The sequence below is a fragment of the Lynx canadensis genome, chromosome F2 (genome assembly GCF_007474595.2).
Source record: "Lynx canadensis isolate LIC74 chromosome F2, mLynCan4.pri.v2, whole genome shotgun sequence".
Taxonomy (NCBI): Eukaryota; Metazoa; Chordata; class Mammalia; order Carnivora; family Felidae; genus Lynx; species Lynx canadensis.
The window spans coordinates 9,129,362-9,149,952 of NC_044320.2; the positions used below are offsets into that span (position 1 = coordinate 9,129,362).

The window sequence follows — 20,591 nt, forward strand, 5'->3', positions numbered from 1 at the left end:
TGACAGTCCAAACCCTTTGGGATGCAGCAAAGGCAGTCCTAGGAGGAAAATACATTGCAAACCAGGCCTATCTCAAAAAGCAAGAAAGATCCCAAATGCAGAACCTAACCTCACATCAAAAGGAACTAGAAACAGAGCAGCAAAGAAAGCCCAAAGCCAGCAGAAGAAGAGAAATAATAAAGATTAGAACAGAAATAAACAAAATAGAATCCAAAAAAAAATAGAACAGATCCATGAATCTAAGAGCTGGTTTTTTGAAAGAATAAACAAAATCGATAAACCCCTAGCCAGACTTCTAAGAAGAGAGAGAACCCAAATAGATAGAACCACGAATGAAAAGACGAGAGATCACAACGAACACCACAAGAATACAAACAATTATGAGAGAATACTATGAAAAATTGTATGCCCACAAACTGGACAATCTGGAAGACATGGACAAATTCCTAGATACCCACACACTACCAAAACTCAAATGGGAAGAAATAGGAAATTTGAACAGACCCCATAACCAGCGAAGAAATTGAAACAGTTATCAAAAATCTCCCAACGAATAAGAGCCCTGGCCCAAACGGCTTCCAAGGGGAATTCTACCAGACATTTAAAGCAGAGTTCATACCTATTCTTCTCAAGCTGTTCCAGAAAAATAGACACGGAAGGAAAGCTCCCAGACTCATTCTATGAAGCCAACATTACCTTGATTCCCAAACCAGACAAAAATCCCAGTAAAAAGGAGAATTACAGGCCAATATCCCTGATGATCATGGATGCAAAAATTCTCAATAAGATACTAGTAAATCAAATTCAACAGTATATTAAAAGAATTATTCACCATGATCAAGTGGGGTTCATTCTTGATCTGCAGGGCTGACTTAATATTCACAAATCAATGTGATACATCCCATTAATAGAAGAAAGAATAAGAATCATATGATCCTGTCAATAGATGCAGAAAAAGCATTTGACAAAATACAGCATCCTGTCTTAATAAAAACCCTCAAGAAAGTTGAGACAGAAGGAACATGCCTTAACATCATAAAAGACATATATGAAAGGCCCACAGCTAATATCATCCTCAATGGGGAAAAACCGAGAGCTTTCCCCCTGAGATCAGGAACACGACACGGATTTCCACTCTCACCACAGTGTTGGAAGTCCCAGCCTCAACAATCAGATAACAAAATGAAATAAAGGCATCGAAATTGGCAAAGAAGAAGTCAAACTTTCACTTTTCACAGACAACATGATACTCTACATGGAAAACCCAAAAGACTCCACCAAAAATCTGCTAGAACTGATACATGAATTCAGCAAAGTTGCAGGATATTAAGTCAATGTAGAGAAATCAGCTGCATTTCTATACACAATAAAGCAACAGAAAGAGATATCAAGGAATCAATCCCACTTACAATTGTACCAAGAACCATAAAATACCTAAAAATAAACCTAACCAAAGAGGTAAAAGATCTGTATGCTGAAAACAATAGAAAGCTTATGAAAGAAACTGAAGAAGACAAAGAAATGGAAAAACATTCCGTGCTCAGGGACTGGAAGAATAAATATCGTAAAAATGTCAATACTACCCAAAACAATCTACACATTCAGTGCAATCCCTATCAAAATAACGCCAGAATTCTTCACAGAGCTAGAACAAACAGTCCTAAAATTTGTATGGAACCAGAAAAGATCCCGAATAGCCCAAGTAATATTGAAAAGGAAAACCAAAGCTGGAGGCATCACAATCCCGGACATTAGCCTCTACTACAAGGCTGTAATCATCAAGACAGTATGGTATTGGCACAAATACCATACACCATAGACCCATGGTAGACCCATAAATCAGTGGAATAGAGAACCCAGAAATGGACCCACACATGTATGGCCAACTAACCTTCGACAAAGCAGGAAACAGTATCCAATGGAATAAAGACGGTCTCTTTGGCAAATGGTGCTGGGAGAACTGGACAGCAATATGCAGAAGAATGAATCTGGACCACTTTCTTACACCATACACAAAAATAAACTCAAAATGGATAAAAGACCTAAATGTAAGACAGGAAACCATCAAAACCCTAGAGGAGAAAACAAGCAACAACCTCTTTAACCTCAGCCACAGCAACTTCTTACTTGACACATCTCTGAAGGCAAGAGAAATAAAAGCAAAAATGAACTATTGGGACCTGATCAAGATAAAAATCTTCTGCACAGCAAAGGAAACAATCAACAAAGCTAAAAGGCAACTGACAGAATGGGAGAAGATATTCGCAAATGACATATCAAAAATCTATAAAGAACTTACCAAACTCAACACCCGAAAAACAATCCAGTGAAGAAATGGACAGAAGACATGAATAATCACTTTTCTAAGGAACACATCCACATGGCCAACAGACACATGAAAAGAGGCTCAACAGCACTCATCATCAGGGAAATACAAATCAAAACCACAATGAGATACTACCTCACACTGGTCAGAGTGGCTAAAATTAACAACTCAGGAAACAACAGATGCTGGCAAGGATGTGGAGAAAGGGGAATCCTCGTGCACTGTTACTGGAAAACAGCATGGAGGTTTCTCAAAAAATTAAACATAGAACTATCCTACAACCCAGCAATTGCACTAGTAGGTATTCATCCGAAAGATACAAAAATGCTGATTTGTAGGAGCACATGTACCCCAATGTTTATAGCAGCACTATCAACAACAGCCAAATTATGGGAAGAGCTCAAATGTCCATCAACTGATGAATGGATAAAGAAGATGTGATACACACACACACACACACACACACACACACACACACACACACACAGGAATACTACTCAGCAATGAGAAAGAATGAAATCTTGCCATTTTCAATAATATGGATAGAAATGGAGGGTATTATGCTAAGTGAAATAAGTCAGAAAAAGACAGCATGTTTTCACTCCTATGTGAAAACTGAGAAACTTAACAGAAGACCATGGGGGAAGGGAAGGAAAAATAAGTTATAAACAGAGAGGGAGGCAAATGATAAGAGGCTCTTAAATGCAGAGAACAAACTGAGGGTTGATTGGGGGGGGGAGGCTGTGGGGGGGCAAGGAAAATAGGAGATGGGCACTGAGGAGGACACCTGTTGGGATGAGCACTGGATGTTGTATGTAAGTGATGATTCACAGGAATCTACTCCTGAAGCCAAAACTACACTGTATGTTAGCTAACTTGACAATAAATTATTTAAAAAAAAAAAAAACAAAAAACAAAAAACCTGAGACAAGGAAAAAAAAAAAGAAATAATAAAATGAAATGAAATACTTCAGCAAAGGACAAAAATAGATGAATCTGTGGCAAGATACGATTATTGTTGAAGTTAAGTTATGAGTATAGGGGCGCCTGGGTGGCGCAGTCGGTTAAGCGTCCGACTTCAGCCAGGTCACGATCTCGCGGTCCGTGAGTTCGAGCCCCGCGTCAGGCTCTGGGCTGATGGCTCGGAGCCTGGAGCCTGTTTCCGATTCTGTGTCTCCCTCTCTCTCTGCCCCTCCCCCGTTCATGCTCTGTCTCTCTCTGTCCCAAAAATAAATAAACGTTGAAAAAAAAAAAAAAAAAAAAGTTATGAGTATATGGAGGTTCACTGCACTATTATGTGTGTGTGTACATTTTCATAATCATAAAAAAGTTAAATGCAGATTACCTAGTAACATTAAATGTAAGTAGCAATAAAAATAAATAAAAGAAAAAAGAAAAGGAGTCATGTGCTCTTATAACTGAGCCCGCCAGGTGCCCCTACAACTGGGCTTTTAAACAAAAGCTTTATTAGTTTAATAAGTTCATTCCTCCCTTGAGTCTTAGCATTTGCATGGCCTTTTTATAAAGAAATCCACATTCGGATTCATGACATACAACAGAAGCAAATCACATTCAAGGCACAATCACTGAGGACTTAGCCCCACACTAAGTACCAGGATGAAATGAGGCCCAAGCCCCCCCTTAAAGGAACTCCTGTTTAGTATGAGGAGACAAACATGGGGAACAAAGTGCACCGAAGCGCACGCCGACACGAGGGTGCAGGCAGCCTGCCAAGAGGGTGTGATCAGCCCTGGCCAGGCAGGTATCGTGAAAAGGCATCTGCCAGAAAGACGGCTGAAGGCTGCTCTGGGTGTGGGCATGGAAGGGCCGTACCTATGGAACAGCAGGCTTCATCCAGGGATTATGGTCTGGTAGAGCTGCGATGTTTGGGGAAAACCACTGGGGGAGGAAAGACTAGGCAACAAAACTGAACGGTCCCAGGGAAGGACTCAGAGTGCGTGCCGGAGAGCTCAGACTTCGTCCGCTGGGCCCCGGGAAGGCACGGTGGGATACGAAGCTCAAAGACAAGCTCATATTCATCTTTTACTAAGCTCACAGTGGCAAGAGTAAGAAGGATGAACTCAAAGAGTGCGAGACCAGAGCCGCAGGGAACTCAGAAGTATGACAATCATGCATGTGAACAGAACAGCCTGGGCTGGGAGTATGAAGAGACACAGGAACGCACTGAACCGTGTTAAGCAACTACAATGGCCAAGTGCCCTTGACGCACAAAGTTGAGGTGAAACCTGGACGGGGATAGAAGAAGGGGAAAGGACAAGTTTCTGGTCCAGGCAAGTTGAGTCGAAATGAAGAAAATCTTGTGAAGAACCAGGGAATCATCCTGTTTTTATATAAAATATTTTTTTTTAAAGAGGGACTCTAGCCAGGAATTAGGAAGAACTGAAAACAAGGACTTCGAGAACACCCTGTTGTTACTTGAGGAGGCTCAGGTTTGGGGGCTGTTTTAAGGGAAAATTGTCTGCGATGACTAAAACACCTTCGGTGCACAGCACAGGGATGGATTATATGACCTGTTCCCTCCAAAGTCAACCCTAAAGTAATTAAAAACTATACTATTAAACCTACTTCATCTTGACACCATTCCTGAAGGAGGACATGAAATATAGGGTTCGCCAAGCAACTGCACTTACTTTTGTGCATGTGGCGAGCACACAGAACAGTGGGGCAGGGACTATCACTTGTTGAAACACTGATGCAGTATTTACTTTCAACCATGTTTGTTTATTCCAGGACAACAGGCACAAGACAGCTATTCATCCAAAAAGTTATTCATCTTTCCTTTTTTTAAAGACGAAATGTATTCAAATATCTCTTCTGTCTTCCAAGCTGCTAATCTGAACCTTCCAGAGGCTGACGACTACTCTGGATTAGGATACATGCCGCCTGTGACCCCCAGCTCTCCTCACTTACTTCAGAATTCCAATCTTCAGCTGTAGCCCGTGCAGGACTTCCGTGACTCCATAGACATCAGCAAGCAGGTGGTGTGTGGAAACTATCTTTTTGGCATTGAGATGAGAATAATTTTCCTTCAAAAATGATAACCCGCACATTCTCCCGTTATCCAACCAATCCTTATCATAGCGGTATTTTGCACTCCACCTCTGACCTGCAGATGAAGGGGACATTCAAATGACAAAGGATCCCACTTACTCAGATTCCCCTTCCACTGTCATCCCACTGACATCATTCAGAAAGCAAGGGGAGCTCTAGTGCTAAGAGCAAATTCGAAAGAGCAAGACAGTGTTCTGAGGAGCTGGCGCTGTGATGCTCCCCGGCACTTTCAGATTTTCCGCCCGCTAAGAACACGGTCCGTTAGGGATGTATGTGGTCAGGGGCTGAGGACACCTGCAAAGAACCCTGAGTGTACTGCTTCCCATTTTTTACATATCTGTTATCTGTCTTCTAGAAAGGTCGAGAGGGCTGGAGAGAAACTAGATGGGGTGCCTGTTTCTCACTCACATTTGTTTTGAACTGGATGAAATACAGAGACTTGCTTAAGTGGATGTTCGAACCCCTTTCCAAGATCTCACAGGGCCCTGTAGAATCTTGTATTTTCACCATCCATACTAACTGTATCCTATTAAGCTAGTTGCTTATGTGTCTGTGACCCCCACTGTACTATGAGACAGTGGAAGGCTTGCTTAGAATCAATCCTCTTACCTCTTACCAGCATTTGGCAAAGAGAAGGCATCCAATAAATGCTGCTGAATGAGTAAACTGATGTCTACATTCATATAGCTCTGAATCATTCTCCAGCTTCTTAATGTTACTTTTTTGTTTTTGTTTTTGTTTTTGTTTTAAAGATAGACAAGAGAACAATTCGGTAGGCTTTTATTTGAGAATACCTAGTTATTTTCTGCCTGGGCAGCTGAATGTGTACATAATATGCAAAACCTTGCTACTCAAAGAGCCTCTAGATGGAAGAAGGTGCTGGAGAGGGAGGCGAAGGGCACCGGTTTCCATCTCGGGTCTGTGCACACGGCACGCAGCCAACCCTCTGAGCCCCGGCTGCCTCCTCGGCAAGATAAAGGGACCCAACGGGAGAGCCTGAGATCCCATCTACCAAAATTAGTCGGATACGCAGCATGTTCGGGAACTTTCTTCAAGCCACATCATGAGGAGTGCACACTCGAATACAGTTCCACTCAAACAGTCACACAGGAACCTATCTAGAAATCAATACACAGGGACACACGAAGGGGTGAATTCTTCTCCCAGAGAAAGTCCTAACTCTGCCCCGGAAAGGCGGTGGGAAATGAGGCGAATGTTTTGGCCTAGGTCATTAACATGGAAAATAAAACTGTAACAGAGAGTGAAAAATATTTAAAGACGCTGACGCAGAAGCAGAATGCAACCGGCCCGGCCAAGTAGCGGTGTCTCCTGCGGCCGGCACACCACCGGCTGGGACCCAGATCTTCAAGCGTCCAGCCCCCGACACGGGGCTCGGGCTTACCGGGAGGGTCCCTGCAGATGTAGCAGACGTACTGCTCGGGGATGCTCTCCTCCAGGAGCCCCATGCACACGCTGTGCTGCCAGCACAGACACTCTTCGCACTGTGAGAAAACACAGGGGCGCCTGCGGTCACTGGGCTGCTCCCCAGCGAGGAAGCCACGCCCCCTCCCCGCCCGTGAGGCTCTTGCCGCCCCCCCCCGCCCCACCCCCCGCGCTACGACGCGGACGCGGATTCAGGATGCATTTTATTTCTGAAACACTCAAATGCTTCACGAACTTCCCCCTGCCACAGCTATTAGAACGTACCTTGACATATTACTTAAACCACACACACACACAAATCATAAAACTAGTTCTCTCATTTATTTCCCACTAATTTTAAGGTAGTTACATCCTTAAAACTCTTAAAAACAGCCTATTAGAGTGCACTTTTTTTAAAAGGCAAGTTCGTAGGAGTGCCTGTAGCAGTGACTTCAAGTATTACCGGTATGGTGATGCTATAAATTTGTAGTTCCCTTATTTGAGAAAACCTTTGAAAAGGGGGAGAAAAAAGATTACTCTTTCTTCATTCCTATGACCATCATTTCCAAATCTTCTAAATGTCATCACAGAACATGGGGTTATGCTTCTCCCTGTTCCTAGAAAGATACCCTTTCTACAGGGAGACACCAGTGGTTGGTAACGCTTCATCCTCGCAACAAACTTTGAGAAGAGTGGACACGTTTATTTCCAGATCTGCAGGTTGAAGGGCTGGGAAGGTGACGACACAATGTTATTAAACAGGGACCCAGGCCAGGAAGAGAAGGGCTGCTACGCTCTACCCTTCAACGCGGATGCTCGCCATCTTAATGGCTTCAAAGACTGGCTTCCAGAATTTCAGCCTGAAGACCTCAAACTCAACACTAGCTCTCTCAGGTGAGACAGCCGTCTACTCCTTTGATGAAGAGATTTCCCCACCAGTACTACTGGGACTTGAAACGCTGTGATAAGTTGAAAACCTCTGTCTTCAACAGGACAGTTAGTGGCAAACACGGAAGCCCTGGTTGTACTTGCTGAGCACCTGAAGTTAATGGCTCCGGAGGGCAGGGAAGACGGGTTACCTGGATCATGAAGCCGTTCTCCTCATCCATTTCACAGATACATCGCACGATCTCATTAAGAGCATCATCTTCATCCTGAGATTCCTCAAAATTGGTGGAATCGAAGTCCTGATTGTACTCATCCCCACTTAGAAGTAAACTCTCTGTTGAAGAATCGTCTAGGAATTCCACATCCGATAAGTCTAGAACATACACAAAAGTAAACTCAGCAAGTATTTTTCCATATTTGTGTCACTTTTCCAGATAGAAAGGAGCTAAAGGAAGTGACTGTAAGCTATTAAATATTTAGAAGGGAAGGGCAGACAAATGAGAATAGAGCACTTGTCCCTAAACAAAGAAACAAAGGATTTTTGAGGCCAAGGTAATTATGACTGACTTTGCGTCTTCTCATATACACTATTACAAGTAACTTGCAGAGGATCCCCTAGCCTTGGTGCTTATAGAGTTTATGGCCAAGGTTGATATTGATAACTTAAATATGCATAGTTCTCAAACGCTCTCACAAACGTTAGTCCTTTTGATCCTCCCAAGAACCACGGGTTATAAAGAGAACGGGTTTCGTTATCTGTACCACAGACGTGGGCATTTCAGTGAAGGGAAGGAGACTGCCTGGAGTCCGATATCAATGCTACTATTCTTAACAGGATCAGGATCATCAACCACCGCTGCACTTAATATGCACCAGATACTCTACCAAACACTCCAAACACAAGATCTATTACTTGCTCGCGGAGTGTAGCCAGCTAATGGTGAAGCCGACTGCATACCAGGACTACCTGACTCCAAAGCCTGCGTTCTTAACCTTAACGACTTCACCAGTATTTCTTAAGCTGGGATCTTGAGTTCCCTAAGGAATTTGCAAAGTTTTAAAATTTCACTTTGATAAAAATCTTTTAAAGTAAGTATATTCTAGAAACTAGATTATATAGAGGACCACTACATAGAATTTGACTCAAACGCCCGGTTTTAGGTTTGTATTTGTGCCAGCATTGATGTCAAAGACCACAATTTTGCTCAGGCTATTGAGAAAAAACAAAAACAATTGAGGCACACACAAGGAAATATTTATAACCAAGGGGAAAAAATGAGGACGGACACTAGAGATCTTGCAGGAGTGTGGATGGAGATATGAGGGAGCCGAGTCATCGCGAGTTGTGCAGTGGAACACCTGACCGCTGCTGTGGGGCACCTGGGGGCTAATCAGCTGAGCACCGCAGCGACAGGTGGTTCCTTGTGCCCCAGTGTCCCAGCCTCTGGTCAAGGTCTGCCCGCTGCTTCCCCTGCCCACTGCTCACCTCCTTCTGGGCGGCATCAACAGGCTGGGAGAGCAAGGGCTTTGCACTACTGAGTGCTCCACATCTAGTTCTTACAGTGGAGCCTGGTCTATACTGGTAAAGCCACTCCAGCTTCTGGAGGAGCAAAGGGGGGGTCTACATAAAGAGAAAATTCTCTTTAATCAGACCAGAAAGAAGTTGGCCAAATTTGAACTAAAAAAAAAAAAAAAAAAAAAATCATGTTGTTTATAACTTAAATATTTCATGACTTAGTGTTTCTCTTATCAGCTTCTAATCTTATTTTTTCCCTGACTCTGTTTTTGAATGTTTCGTTTTTGATTTACAAAAAGTTAATGTTCTATAGAAAAATGTCTTTTTTAGGATCTTAGGACATCTCAGAGAAGTCAGTAGAAATAATGGTCGAGAAATATAGGAAAGTTTTCAAGAAGGAGTAAGTCAATCATGCATTATGAAATCCTAATAATAATGAGTAGTTTTAAGAACCTAAAGAGGAGATTTCATTCATTCATAATCTTGCTAGCATAAACCCAAAATCAGTATTTTCTTTCAGGCCTTCCTGAATGCAAGTTCATGTTTCAAAATGGCAGACTAGGACATGAATAAACAAACACTGTTGCAGCATGTAGGTGGCACGATATGGATGGCAATCGTAGCAGAATAAATAAATTTAAAACTATTATCACTGAAAGGAATTAGTGTGTATCTCACACATGCTTTCATGGCCAAAATCACAGGTTTTATGATGTTCGAATGTAAACTGAACATAATGGCCAGAAAACCTAGTTTGCATAATTCCCAAGCATCAAACATACGTTTGGCTGAATTCTAAGGGCAGAGTAAATGGGTCCAAGGGTTCAAAGTTACAAAAGCAGGGGCGCCTGGGTGGCGCAGTCGGTTAAGCGTCCGACTTCAGCCAGGTCACGATCTCGCGGTCCGTGGGTTCGAGCCCCGCGTCGGGCTCTGGGCTGACGGCTCAGAGCCTGGAGCCTGTTTCCGATTCTGTGTCTCCCTCTCTCTCTGCCCCTCCCCCGTTCATGCTCTGTCTCTCTCTGTCCCAAAAATAAATAAACGTTGAAAAAAAAAAATTTAAAAAAATCAAAGTTACAAAAGCAAAGTTCCCTCTCGCACTAAAGTAGCATCTGGACAACAGCTCCAACTGAGTGGCCACAGAACACCATTCTCTTCCAACTGCTACCCCTTGATCTATCGCTATCTTCCCAGACATATTCTCCGAGTGTGGATTCCAGATCAGCATCACCCGGGAACTCACTTGACATCAGGAATTCTGAGGGTGAGGCCCAGAAAAGTGTTTTTCACAAGCTCTCCAGGTGGTTCTGATGCACGCTAACGTTTGAGAACCCCTGGCCGAAGACCCACACCCCGCCACGTCCGTTCTTTCTCACAGGTCAGTGCTCAGTCACACAGGGGGCAGAAGACACAGCAGAACCGACAGCACGCGCCCACGACACCCTTTCCCTCCCCTCTCGAGCATCTAGTTCAGGCAACACAGCCCGCCCGGACATAATCTCCATTCTCCAGCCAGCGCTCTGTGTATAAGGAGGACACTCAGGCCCTCACGGCTCAAACTGGGGTGCTCTTAGGTGATTTTCAACCCCTGCCACCCTGCCCCAAAGAATCACTCAGAAACTGTATCTTGCCAAAAACTGCATCTGCCCTTCCAGAAATCTCCCTCATGCTCCTCAACAGGTCTCTGTATCGGGGTTCGGAAGGCATCACAGCAACAATGATCACGTACACCTGGGTTTAAGAGCCACTGGCCCAAAAAGGGACAGGGGACTTGTGTTTGTTAGAAACAGAGGGAGGTCTTTTTCCTAATCCTCTGTCCCCCCAACCCCCGCCCATATTTTAAGACTATACATCTCTAAAGTGCGGGGCGCTTATTTTAGGAGAAAAGGGAGAAGATGCTACTCTCCGTAGTGGGCTCGACAGCAGTCAGGCCTGGGGGTTAAGCAGGAGGCAGCGTGCAAAAGGAAGCACGGCACCAACCACGCTGGGCCCTCAGCAGAAAGGAAAAGACAGGAAGTGAGCTCAGCCATAACCATCCCAAGACGAAGACCCTCTCCCTTATCCTTCGTTCCCTGACTGTCCTCCTCAAGCCACTGCCGTCAGGGTCTCCAGCGGGAGAGGCTCCCCTTGGACTGCTGAGAGCACTGGAAGGTAAGATAACAACCCCATGGTCAGGACCGGGCTTTCGGGGAAACCCGGCAGATTCCCAGTATGTATGTGCAAATACCTATGACCAGTACATGGTGGACACTAAGAGTTTCTTTACCATCTGTCCTTCAATTAATTACAGAAGCCAATTTTACTTTACAGGATTTTAAAAAGTAGTTCAAATTTCTAATGCTGAGATTTTCTTATTAGTTTATGGAAGAACTTTTGAAACGGCGTGCCCTGTTCACGTAAGCCCTTAATAAAGTATGTTGTTATCTCAGTTCCACATTTAAGGATCTTAAGACTTGTTTTAAGCATTACATAGTTACACATACTTTCACCACTAAGATCAACTGACAAAATTGCCCTTGGGTACTGATATGTTGTATTTTTCTCCGTAAACATGCTTCGCAGAGCCAGAGAACTCCCAGAAGATCGAGTTAGTGGAGAAGAGCACCTTTCCAGAAATTCTAGAGAACTGTCTTCATAGTCTGAATAGTCTGCAACATAAGATACATAAAGAAATATTAATAAAGTGTCAGGTAATCAAGAAGAATCACTATAAAAATAACGAGAGAGCCATGTTTTACAAGACACAAGATAACCATGTCACCTCTTTCTCTCCTTACCCAGGAACGGCTAGATCACTGTGTATCTGATAAACCGGGTTTGGCGAGAACACCTGGGAAATACACCCGGGGCAGTATTTGCATACCAGGGAGCACCGTGTTCTAGCTGGTACCAATAAAGTCTTGTTAACCGGTCCAGAAGTGAAAAAGGATTATTTCTACAGTTTCTCTCCATTATAATCAAGGCTATGGTCTGTAGTAAGAGGTGCAAGATGGAAAATCGTTTTTTTTTTTTTTTTTTTTTTTTTTTTGCAATTTGTAAAGAGGTGCTCCTAGTAGGTAGCATGTCAATTATTACACTGACAATTCAATCCATTGATAAATTTTTCAGCAGAAAACCTCTGAATGAAATTAATGCCAGTCCTGTCTTCCTCAACTTAGCGTGAGTCCTGCAGACAAGGAGGTTCTGAGGCAGACGACCACCTGGCACGTCTGACAAGTGACAACCTGTGAGACTGTGGCTGCCTCGCAGTGAAGGGGGGAGGGAGAAACGAGGCTAGAGTGGCGGGAGCAGGTCAGGTTAAACGTGTTTTTCGTTTTGCGTTCTGCCCGAAATGCAGCAAAAAGGGCGTGACACAAGTCCGGTTCTGGCTCTGAAATCCCACTGGAGCTGTGCAGTGAGAGACGGCGCAGGGAGGCACGGGCGGAGGCACCAGGGCCCGGCAGGGGAGGAAGGAGGAGGGCGTGGAGTCGGACAGGCAGATGCTGGGATCCGGGGACTGCAGGGGAGGGGCTGACACAGGGTCAGAGGGTGATCTCCAGGCTTCTGCTTCGACTGCCAAGTGTGAAAGCAGGGTTCGGAGATGGGGCTGACGAGTAAGAGAGAGGTGGAGGAACCAGAGAAGGAATGTGGGTTCCGAGGAGGGCTTTTTAAAGATGGGAGACCCTATACATTGTCTCAAAAATCTAAAAATGAGGAGAGGCAGGGTGACAAGTGCCAGGATTTTAAGAACTGAAGACAGACACTGCCTCCCTTTTCGTAGAGGCAAAGGAGGAGACAATGGATACAAGCAGCTAAGTGCACAGTTGTGGGTCAGATGAGCAAGTTCTCATCTGGTGGCTGCTATTTCCTCAACTGAGTATGAGTGAGCAAAGGTCACCGGAGGCAGGTTAGGGACTAAAAAGAGGGAGAACAGAGCGGAAGAGGTGGAGGAAAGGTCGAGGGTAGGAAAGCAAGCTCCAGGAGAAGGGCAGCAGCAATGCTGGTGTGCACTGTGTGCATCCAAGTGACGTTGGTGGTTGTGGTCAGCAAAATAATTGTCCCCCAAGACGTCCACGTCCTAATCCCCACAACCTGTGAGTGTGTGGGGCTCTGGAGCAAAGGGGAATTGAGGCTGCTTATCGGACCTCAAAATAGGGAGATTACCCCGGATCATCGGAGTGGGCCCGATGCAGTCAGAAGAGTCCCTAAGGTGCAAGAGAAAGGCAGAAGAGTCAGTGTCGCAGCGACGTGAAGTGAGAAAGACTTGAGTGGCCCGTTGCTGGCTTTGAAGATGGTAGGGGGGCATGAGCCAACACATGCAGCAGCCCCTGGGAATCTGGGAAGGGCAAGTAAATGGCTTCTCCCCGAGAGCCTCCCGAAAGGAATGTAGTTCCCCCCAGGCCCATTATGGACTTCTGACCTTCAGAGAACTTTAATAAATTCGTGTTGTTTTATGTCACCGATACATAGACTTCCGTGACAGCAGCAGTCGGACAGTAATACAGCGATCACCATAAATACTACAGCACAGCCGCATTCTTTGGGCACCCTGGTGTGCCAAACATGATTCCAAGTGCTTCGGGTATATTAAATGTCTCAGTCCTCACAGCCATCCGACAAGGGAGCTAAGCAGGCTTGGTGCCATTTTACAAGCGGAAGAGCAGAGGCAGAAAAGGTTACGTAAATTAAACTGCCGAAGAGTACATCTCTCTCCGCGGCAAAGCCAGCCTTCGAACCTGACTCTGACTACCGAGCCTTACGCTCAACCAAAAAGTGTTACCAGGGGACTTCGACATTTACCGTATACACAAACTGGAAAGCTTGTTAAAGCTGACGCCTGGGCCTCACCCCCAGCAGGTCAGGAGTGGGGACACTCCCGGATACCACTGTCAGACTGCAAAGCGGTCTCGGAGTGGCGTGGTGTTCCTGTACCTCTCTCACGGCCTCCCGGCGACTCTACACGGCTTACCCAATGCCATGACTCAGCCACAGGCGCGAAAAGGCCGTCTGCTGAATGCCAGCTGGCACTGTGTTAAGTACTTTACAACGATTACCTTACTGAATCCTAAAAATGAAACCACACGGTAGGCACTGTTTATTACCATTTCCGAAGCGAGGAAACTGACGTTTATAGCATTAACATAACTCGCCAAAGGTCACGTGAGCTATCGATGTCACGGCGAGGAACTGAACCCAATGCTCACCTTTGAAAGCTGCCCTTTTACCGACGCTAGTGCCCTCTCAGCCGAGTAAAAGTAGAAGCAGAGTCTACTTTCTACACCGGAGTGTAAAAATAACGGGAGAAATCTCAATTTGGTGTTAAAAAGAAGGCACGCTGACATACCATCCCTCCGCGTGGGATTAGCAGCTAAACAAAACTCGGCAGTCTACACCACACCTGCACCTTGCATCTAGTCCCCACTGGCTACCGTGATTAAAGGCTACCTCTGGCTTCAAGGTCAGATCAGCTGTAGTCCTCCACATAAAGCCCCTTCCTCGACCACCAGGGCTTCTCTACACTATACACAGAACTTACTTTGTGTCACTGCTACCTTCCCAGTAGAGAGAGAGCCGTGCATGCTTCTTATCCCTCTTTGTCTCTACTGACAGGCTTGCTTATAAGCTCCTGGGAGGGAGTCTTGGCTTTCTCTACGTAGTGTTCTGGACTCTCCTGGCATTTCTCACTCTCATTCTTTTCACTCTCTGTGTGCCTTCGGTTCTCTCATACTTACAGATATATGACAAAGAGATGAAGCGACTGTGGCTCAAAGTGCCAAAGGTAAAAACTGGCAAAGACGTCACTCTTAAATCCCAACACGGTGGCTGCTCATACGGACAACCGAGAGAACTTACTACGCCAGCGAAGACCAGCCAACGCTTGCTAGAGGGAAGGCCGCGCCACCTGCCTAACACTCTCGAAGGCACAGGAAGTAGCGTTAACAACAGAGCATGATGGTTAAAGTCCAACTTGAGAACGAAGCCACAGGGCCTGGGTTTGAATCTGCCTTTCACCGCTTACTAGCCACGTGGGCTTGGGTGACGCTCTGTCTCGGCTCACGGTTTATAAGATGGGGAGAAGAGGCCCCACTAAATTTAGAGTTAGTCGATGTGAAGAGGAAACAAAGCACCGAATGTGAACTGCTTGTATCATCTACATAATAAGCACCGGCAGGATATGCAAAATAACACTCAGTGTTAAGGATGAATTTTCAAAACTCCCTGGTGGTAGTAACTGTAGATTAAAATACGTATCGTATTAGGAACCTCAAGTAGGAATAATGTTTCTGTTTTTGAAGCTGGCTCCATGCCCAAAGTGGGGCTTGAACTCCCCCCATGACCCTGTGAGATCAAGAGTCGCATGCTCTACTGACTGGGCCATCCAGGTGCCCCGGAAAAATAATGTGAATGTTTTAAAATTAAGATGTCTTTAAAATTATTTAAAACCCCCCATTTCCAGCTTAAAGACTACCCTCCTAATTTGATGTGGAGGGGAGTGTCACATCCAAGATGAATATAAATAGCCCAGAATAAACTGTCAAAGTGATCATCAATTGCAAGGATGCCGGTGATTATCCAGCACTGCACCTGCTGAGTATAAAGTGCATAAAGAGCACAGCTTCTGTGCATCTTTAAGTATTTGCCAGGATTCCATCTACAAAGTTAAGATTTTCATTCATAGGTCTGATTTTACTTATTAAAAAAATTTTTTTATGCATTTATTTATTTTTGATAGAGACAGACATAGCACGAGTGGGGGAGGGGCAGAGAGAGAGGGAGACACAGAATCCGAAGCAGGCTCCGAGCTGTCAGCACAGAGCCCGACGCGGGGCTCGACGTGGGGCTCGAACTCACAGACCACGAGATCATGACCTGAGCCGAAGTCGGACGCTTAACCGACTGAGCCACCCAGGCGCCCCTATCAGTCCGATTTTAATATGTAAAAAAAAATAAAGTTCCTTTCTTTTTAATTAAAAAATAAAAATATATCAACGTGTTTTCCAAGATTACTTTTTAATGGCTCTTTAAAACTAGGGTTAGTGGAACACGACTCAGTGGTGCAAATGTCCAATTTTTTCTCCAAGTCTTACTAATCCTGATCAGCCTCCTTTCCTCCAGACCACCACTCCCTGCATCCTCATAAATGCTCTCTCGCTGCGTAGCCAAGGGAGGCCCACTCCTCACTTGTTCCCTGCCAGCCCCTCCCTGTTATCTTTCCCCCACTTTCTCGGGAGGCTAGCATATTAGGATTGTGTGTCTGCCAGTGAGTCCTGGAACAGACCTGTTGCTGACATGGCACACAGGGACTTGAACAGCCGGCCCTTCTGGCCCTGGGCACTTCCTGTCCCCACAGCAGTGCCTAAGGCCACCAAATCCCCACAGCCTCTGGTCACTTGGGAGTTCCCCTGGCCATTTTACCTGCAGTCTGAAGCTTCTCTCACGCCTACATTAGGATTCATCCTCCCGGGAGGGTAATCCTGAATCAAACGGGTTTGTGCTTACTGGTTTTTGTTTCTGAAGTGCCAGCATTTCCTGACTTTAAGGTTCTCTGGAGTCTAGTCCCCACAGAGCTCTACGTGAAGCGGTGGGGTGAGGGGAGAAGGGACAAGGGGCAGTGTAGGCACAGGAAGGCCCGGACATGTTCGAGACACTCTCTGGAAAGTGGTTTCAAAAAGCTTTTCAATTCTGTTTGATCCTATGTCTTCGTATTTACTCTGGCAGCTTTAGAGACAGAGAATGCAGAAACTTCACAGAGTTAAAAGTCTGAAGAATTTACCATCAATGAGTCTCTCTGAAATTTCCCAGTTGGCTTTACAGTTTTTAAAACTGGTTTTTAAAAGTGTTTCATAGGGGCGCCTGGGTGGCTCAGTCAGTTAAATGTCCGACTTCGGCTCAGGTCATGATCTCACGGTCTGTGAGTTCGAGCCCCGCGTCGGGCTCTGTGCTTACAGCTCGGAGCCTGGAGCCTGCTTTGGATTCTGTCTCCTTCTCTCTCTGACCCTCCCCACTTGTGCTCTGTGTCTCAAAAATAAATAAAAATGAAAAAAAAAAAAAGTGTTTCATAAATATGAAAAAAACCCAGGTAGGACATAAAGCATATCAATAACACAAAATTCTTGGGTGCCCATCATGCAGTTTAAGAGAATATTATCATCACTTCTGAAGTTCCCGTTGGTACCATTTTCCGATTTGAACTGATGAATTCCCTTCCCCACCCCAGAGGTTACCAAGGTCCTGAATTTCTGCTCACCATTCTCTTGCTTTTCTTTTCTTTTTTTTTAAATATGAAATTTATTGTCAAATTGGTTTCCATACAACACCATTGGAAAGTTTCCCATGCTCTTGCTTATCTTTATGCTTCTGCTACTTCTTGCTACCATATGCTCTTACTATTTTGCATCTCTATCACAGTTTCATGTTACAACTTTTTGATCTTTCCGTAAATAAAATATCACACGTCTTCTTCTTCAATGACTTGATTTTTAGCTCATCATTTTGTTCCTGGGATTCCTGTGGATATAATTCATTTACTTACAAAGTGATATGGATTCCAAGGAATGGATGTGTGACTTCTGATGGACACCTGGGCCGATGCCAGGGCAGATATGGACATTATTGTAAATGCCTCCTGATGGGTCCCGTGAGCTTAGTGAGGCACTGTAGGTACGTGGCAGGCACAATCTGCCGATGGCCGACCGTTTTCCACAGGGGTTGGACGGTGGTCTCCGCTGCTTCAGCGACATCTGACACGCCCACCTTGTAATTTTCGCCTGTCTAGCAGCTGGGAAAGAGAGTCCACTGGGTTCTCAAAATTACACGAACCCAGCTTCTCATAAGATTGGGTGTCATGTTACATATTCATGTTATCATTTTAAGATTTTCAATTCTGTGAAGTACCTACTAACATCTTTGCCCATATTCACACTGGATATTTTTCTATTTTTCACTTGTAAGTTTGAAATAGATTCGAATCCTGTGTCAGGTATATAGGTGGTGCAGTATTTTCTCATGGCTTGTGTTGTCTTTTCACTCTATTTAAGGTTTTCCTTTTGTTCTCTGCAAGGGAATTTCTTTTAATTTTTTTTCCCTTTATCTTTTGATATCCCCACCCATTTCCCCATCCCCGTCCCCTGCTTTTGACAACCAATAATCTGTTCTCCATATCTATATGCTGTTCCTTTTTGGTTTTTTGTTTTTTAAGATTCCACATACAAATGAGAGGATGTGGTATTTGTCCTTCTCTGACTTACTTCATGTAGCATGAGCCCTCAACGTCCATCACGTTCTTACAAAAGGCAAGATTTTCCTTCTTTTCCTAAGGACTGACTTGTGTGTGTGTGTATACACCACAATTTCTTTAACCATTCATCCATCAATGGACACTTAGGTTGTTTCCATATCTTCGCTATTGTGAATAATGCTACAATGAATACGGGGGTGCAAATATCTCTCCAAGTTAGTGTTTTTGTTTTCTTTGGACAAAGAGCCCATGGTAGAATTGCTAGACACGGTAATTCTATTTTTAATGTTTTGATGAACCTCCATACTGTTTTCCACAGTGGCTGCACCAATTCACATTCCCACCAATAGTACACAAGAGTTCCCTTCTCTCCACATTCAAACTAACACTTGGTTTTTTTTGTTTGCTTGTTTTTTTGTCTTTTGACAACAGCCATTCTAACAGGTGTGAGGTGATATCTCATTGTGGTTTTGATTTGCATCTTTGTTATGATTAACGATGTTGAGCATCTTTTCATGCACCTTTTTTGGCCATCTATCTATCTGTATGTCTTTGGAAAAATGTCTGTTTAGATCTACTGCCCATTTTTTTTTAATTGAATTGTATTTCTGCTATTGAGTTGTACGAGTTTTCTATATATTGTGGATATGAGCCCCTTAATAGATGTATGATTTACAAATATTTTCTCCTATTCAGTAGGCTGCCTTTTCATTTTGTTGACGGTTTTTCCTTTGCAGTGAAGAAGCTTTTTAGCAGGATGTTATTTTTGCTCAGTTACGTTTGCTTTTGTTGCTTTTGCTTTTGGTAGCAGATTTAAGAACTCATCACCAAGACCTATGGCAAGGAGATTACCACCTATGTTTTCTTCTAGGAGTTTTATGGTCTCAAGGCTTATGTTCACGTCTTTAATCCACCTTCAGTTAATTTTTGTGTTTGGTATAAGATAGTGGTCAAGTTTCATTTTCATGCATGTAGCTGTCCGGTATTCCCAGTGCTACTTATTGAAGAAACTGCCCTTTCCCTATTGTATATTCTTGACTCCACGGTCATAAGTTGACCATATATGTGAGATTTTACCTCTGGGCTATATATCTTCCATTAATTTAGGTGTATGTTTTTATGCTACATGCTGTTTTATTTACTGTAGCTTTGTAGTACAGTTTGAAGTCGGAGTGCAATGCCCCCAGCTTTGTTCTTTCTCAAGGTTGCTTTGGCTATTTGGCTTTTTTTGTGGTTCCACACAAACATTAGGATTATTTATTCCACTTCTCTGAAAAATGCCCTTGGAATGTTGATGGGGATTGCAATGAATCTGTAGATTGTTTGGGGTAGTATGGGTATTTTAACAATACTGATTCTTCTAGGTCACAAGCACAGAATATCTTTCCATTTACTTGCATCTTCTTCAATTTCTTTCATTAACATCTCATAGTTTTGTTGTTGTTTTTTTTTTTTTTTAAATACACAGGTCTTTCACTTCCTTGGATAAGTTTATTTCTAAGTATTTTATTCTTTTTGATACAGTTGTAAATAGGATTGTTTTCTTCATTTCTCTTTCAGGTGGTTTGTTGTTATCATAGAGAAATGCAAGATTTTTGTATATTGATTTGTATCCTGTAAATCTGCTAAATTTGCTTATTAGTTCTAATAGTTTTTTGATGGAGTCTTTAGAGTTTTCTATATATAGTACTGCTTTGTTGGGCATTTTTATCATAAATAAATACTGAATATTGTCAAATGCTTTTTCCTCATCTATTGAGATGATATGATTTTTATCCTTTATTTGGTAAATGTAGCATATCACACCGACTTATTTGCAGACGTTGAACCATTTTTGTATCCTTAGAATAAATCCCACTTGATCATGGTGTCTGATCCACTTAGTAGATTACTGAGTTTGGTTTGGTAACATTTTGTTGATGATTTCTGCATTAGTGTTCCTCAGGGATACTGGCCTGTAATTTTCTTAAAGTGTCCTTATCTGCTTTTGGTACCACCAGGGTAATGCTGGCCTCACAAAACAAGTCTGAAAGAGTTTCCTCCTCTTCTGTGTTTTGGAAGAGTTTGCAAGACTTTGAGAGAAGAGTCTCGTGTTAATTCTTCTTTTAATACCTGACAGAATTCACCAGTGAGGCCTGGACTTCTCTCTGTTG

General features: G+C 43.8%; 1 protein-coding gene across 3 annotated transcripts in view; it reads right to left on the reverse strand.

Annotated features, from left to right (window-relative positions):
• Positions 1 to 20,591, reverse strand: part of PHF20L1 (PHD finger protein 20 like 1) — an 88,042-nt gene that overhangs the window by 11,541 nt on the left and 55,910 nt on the right. For all 3 annotated transcript variants that reach the window (XM_030303839.1, XM_030303840.1, XM_030303838.1), the window contains 4 exons: positions 11,705 to 11,869; positions 7,900 to 8,081; positions 6,801 to 6,900; positions 5,258 to 5,453 (listed from right to left, as the gene is read on the reverse strand). In XM_030303839.1, coding sequence (XP_030159699.1) covers positions 5,258 to 5,453; positions 6,801 to 6,900; positions 7,900 to 8,081; positions 11,705 to 11,869 — 643 coding nt within the window. The remainder of the gene's footprint in view (positions 1 to 5,257; positions 5,454 to 6,800; positions 6,901 to 7,899; positions 8,082 to 11,704; positions 11,870 to 20,591) is intronic.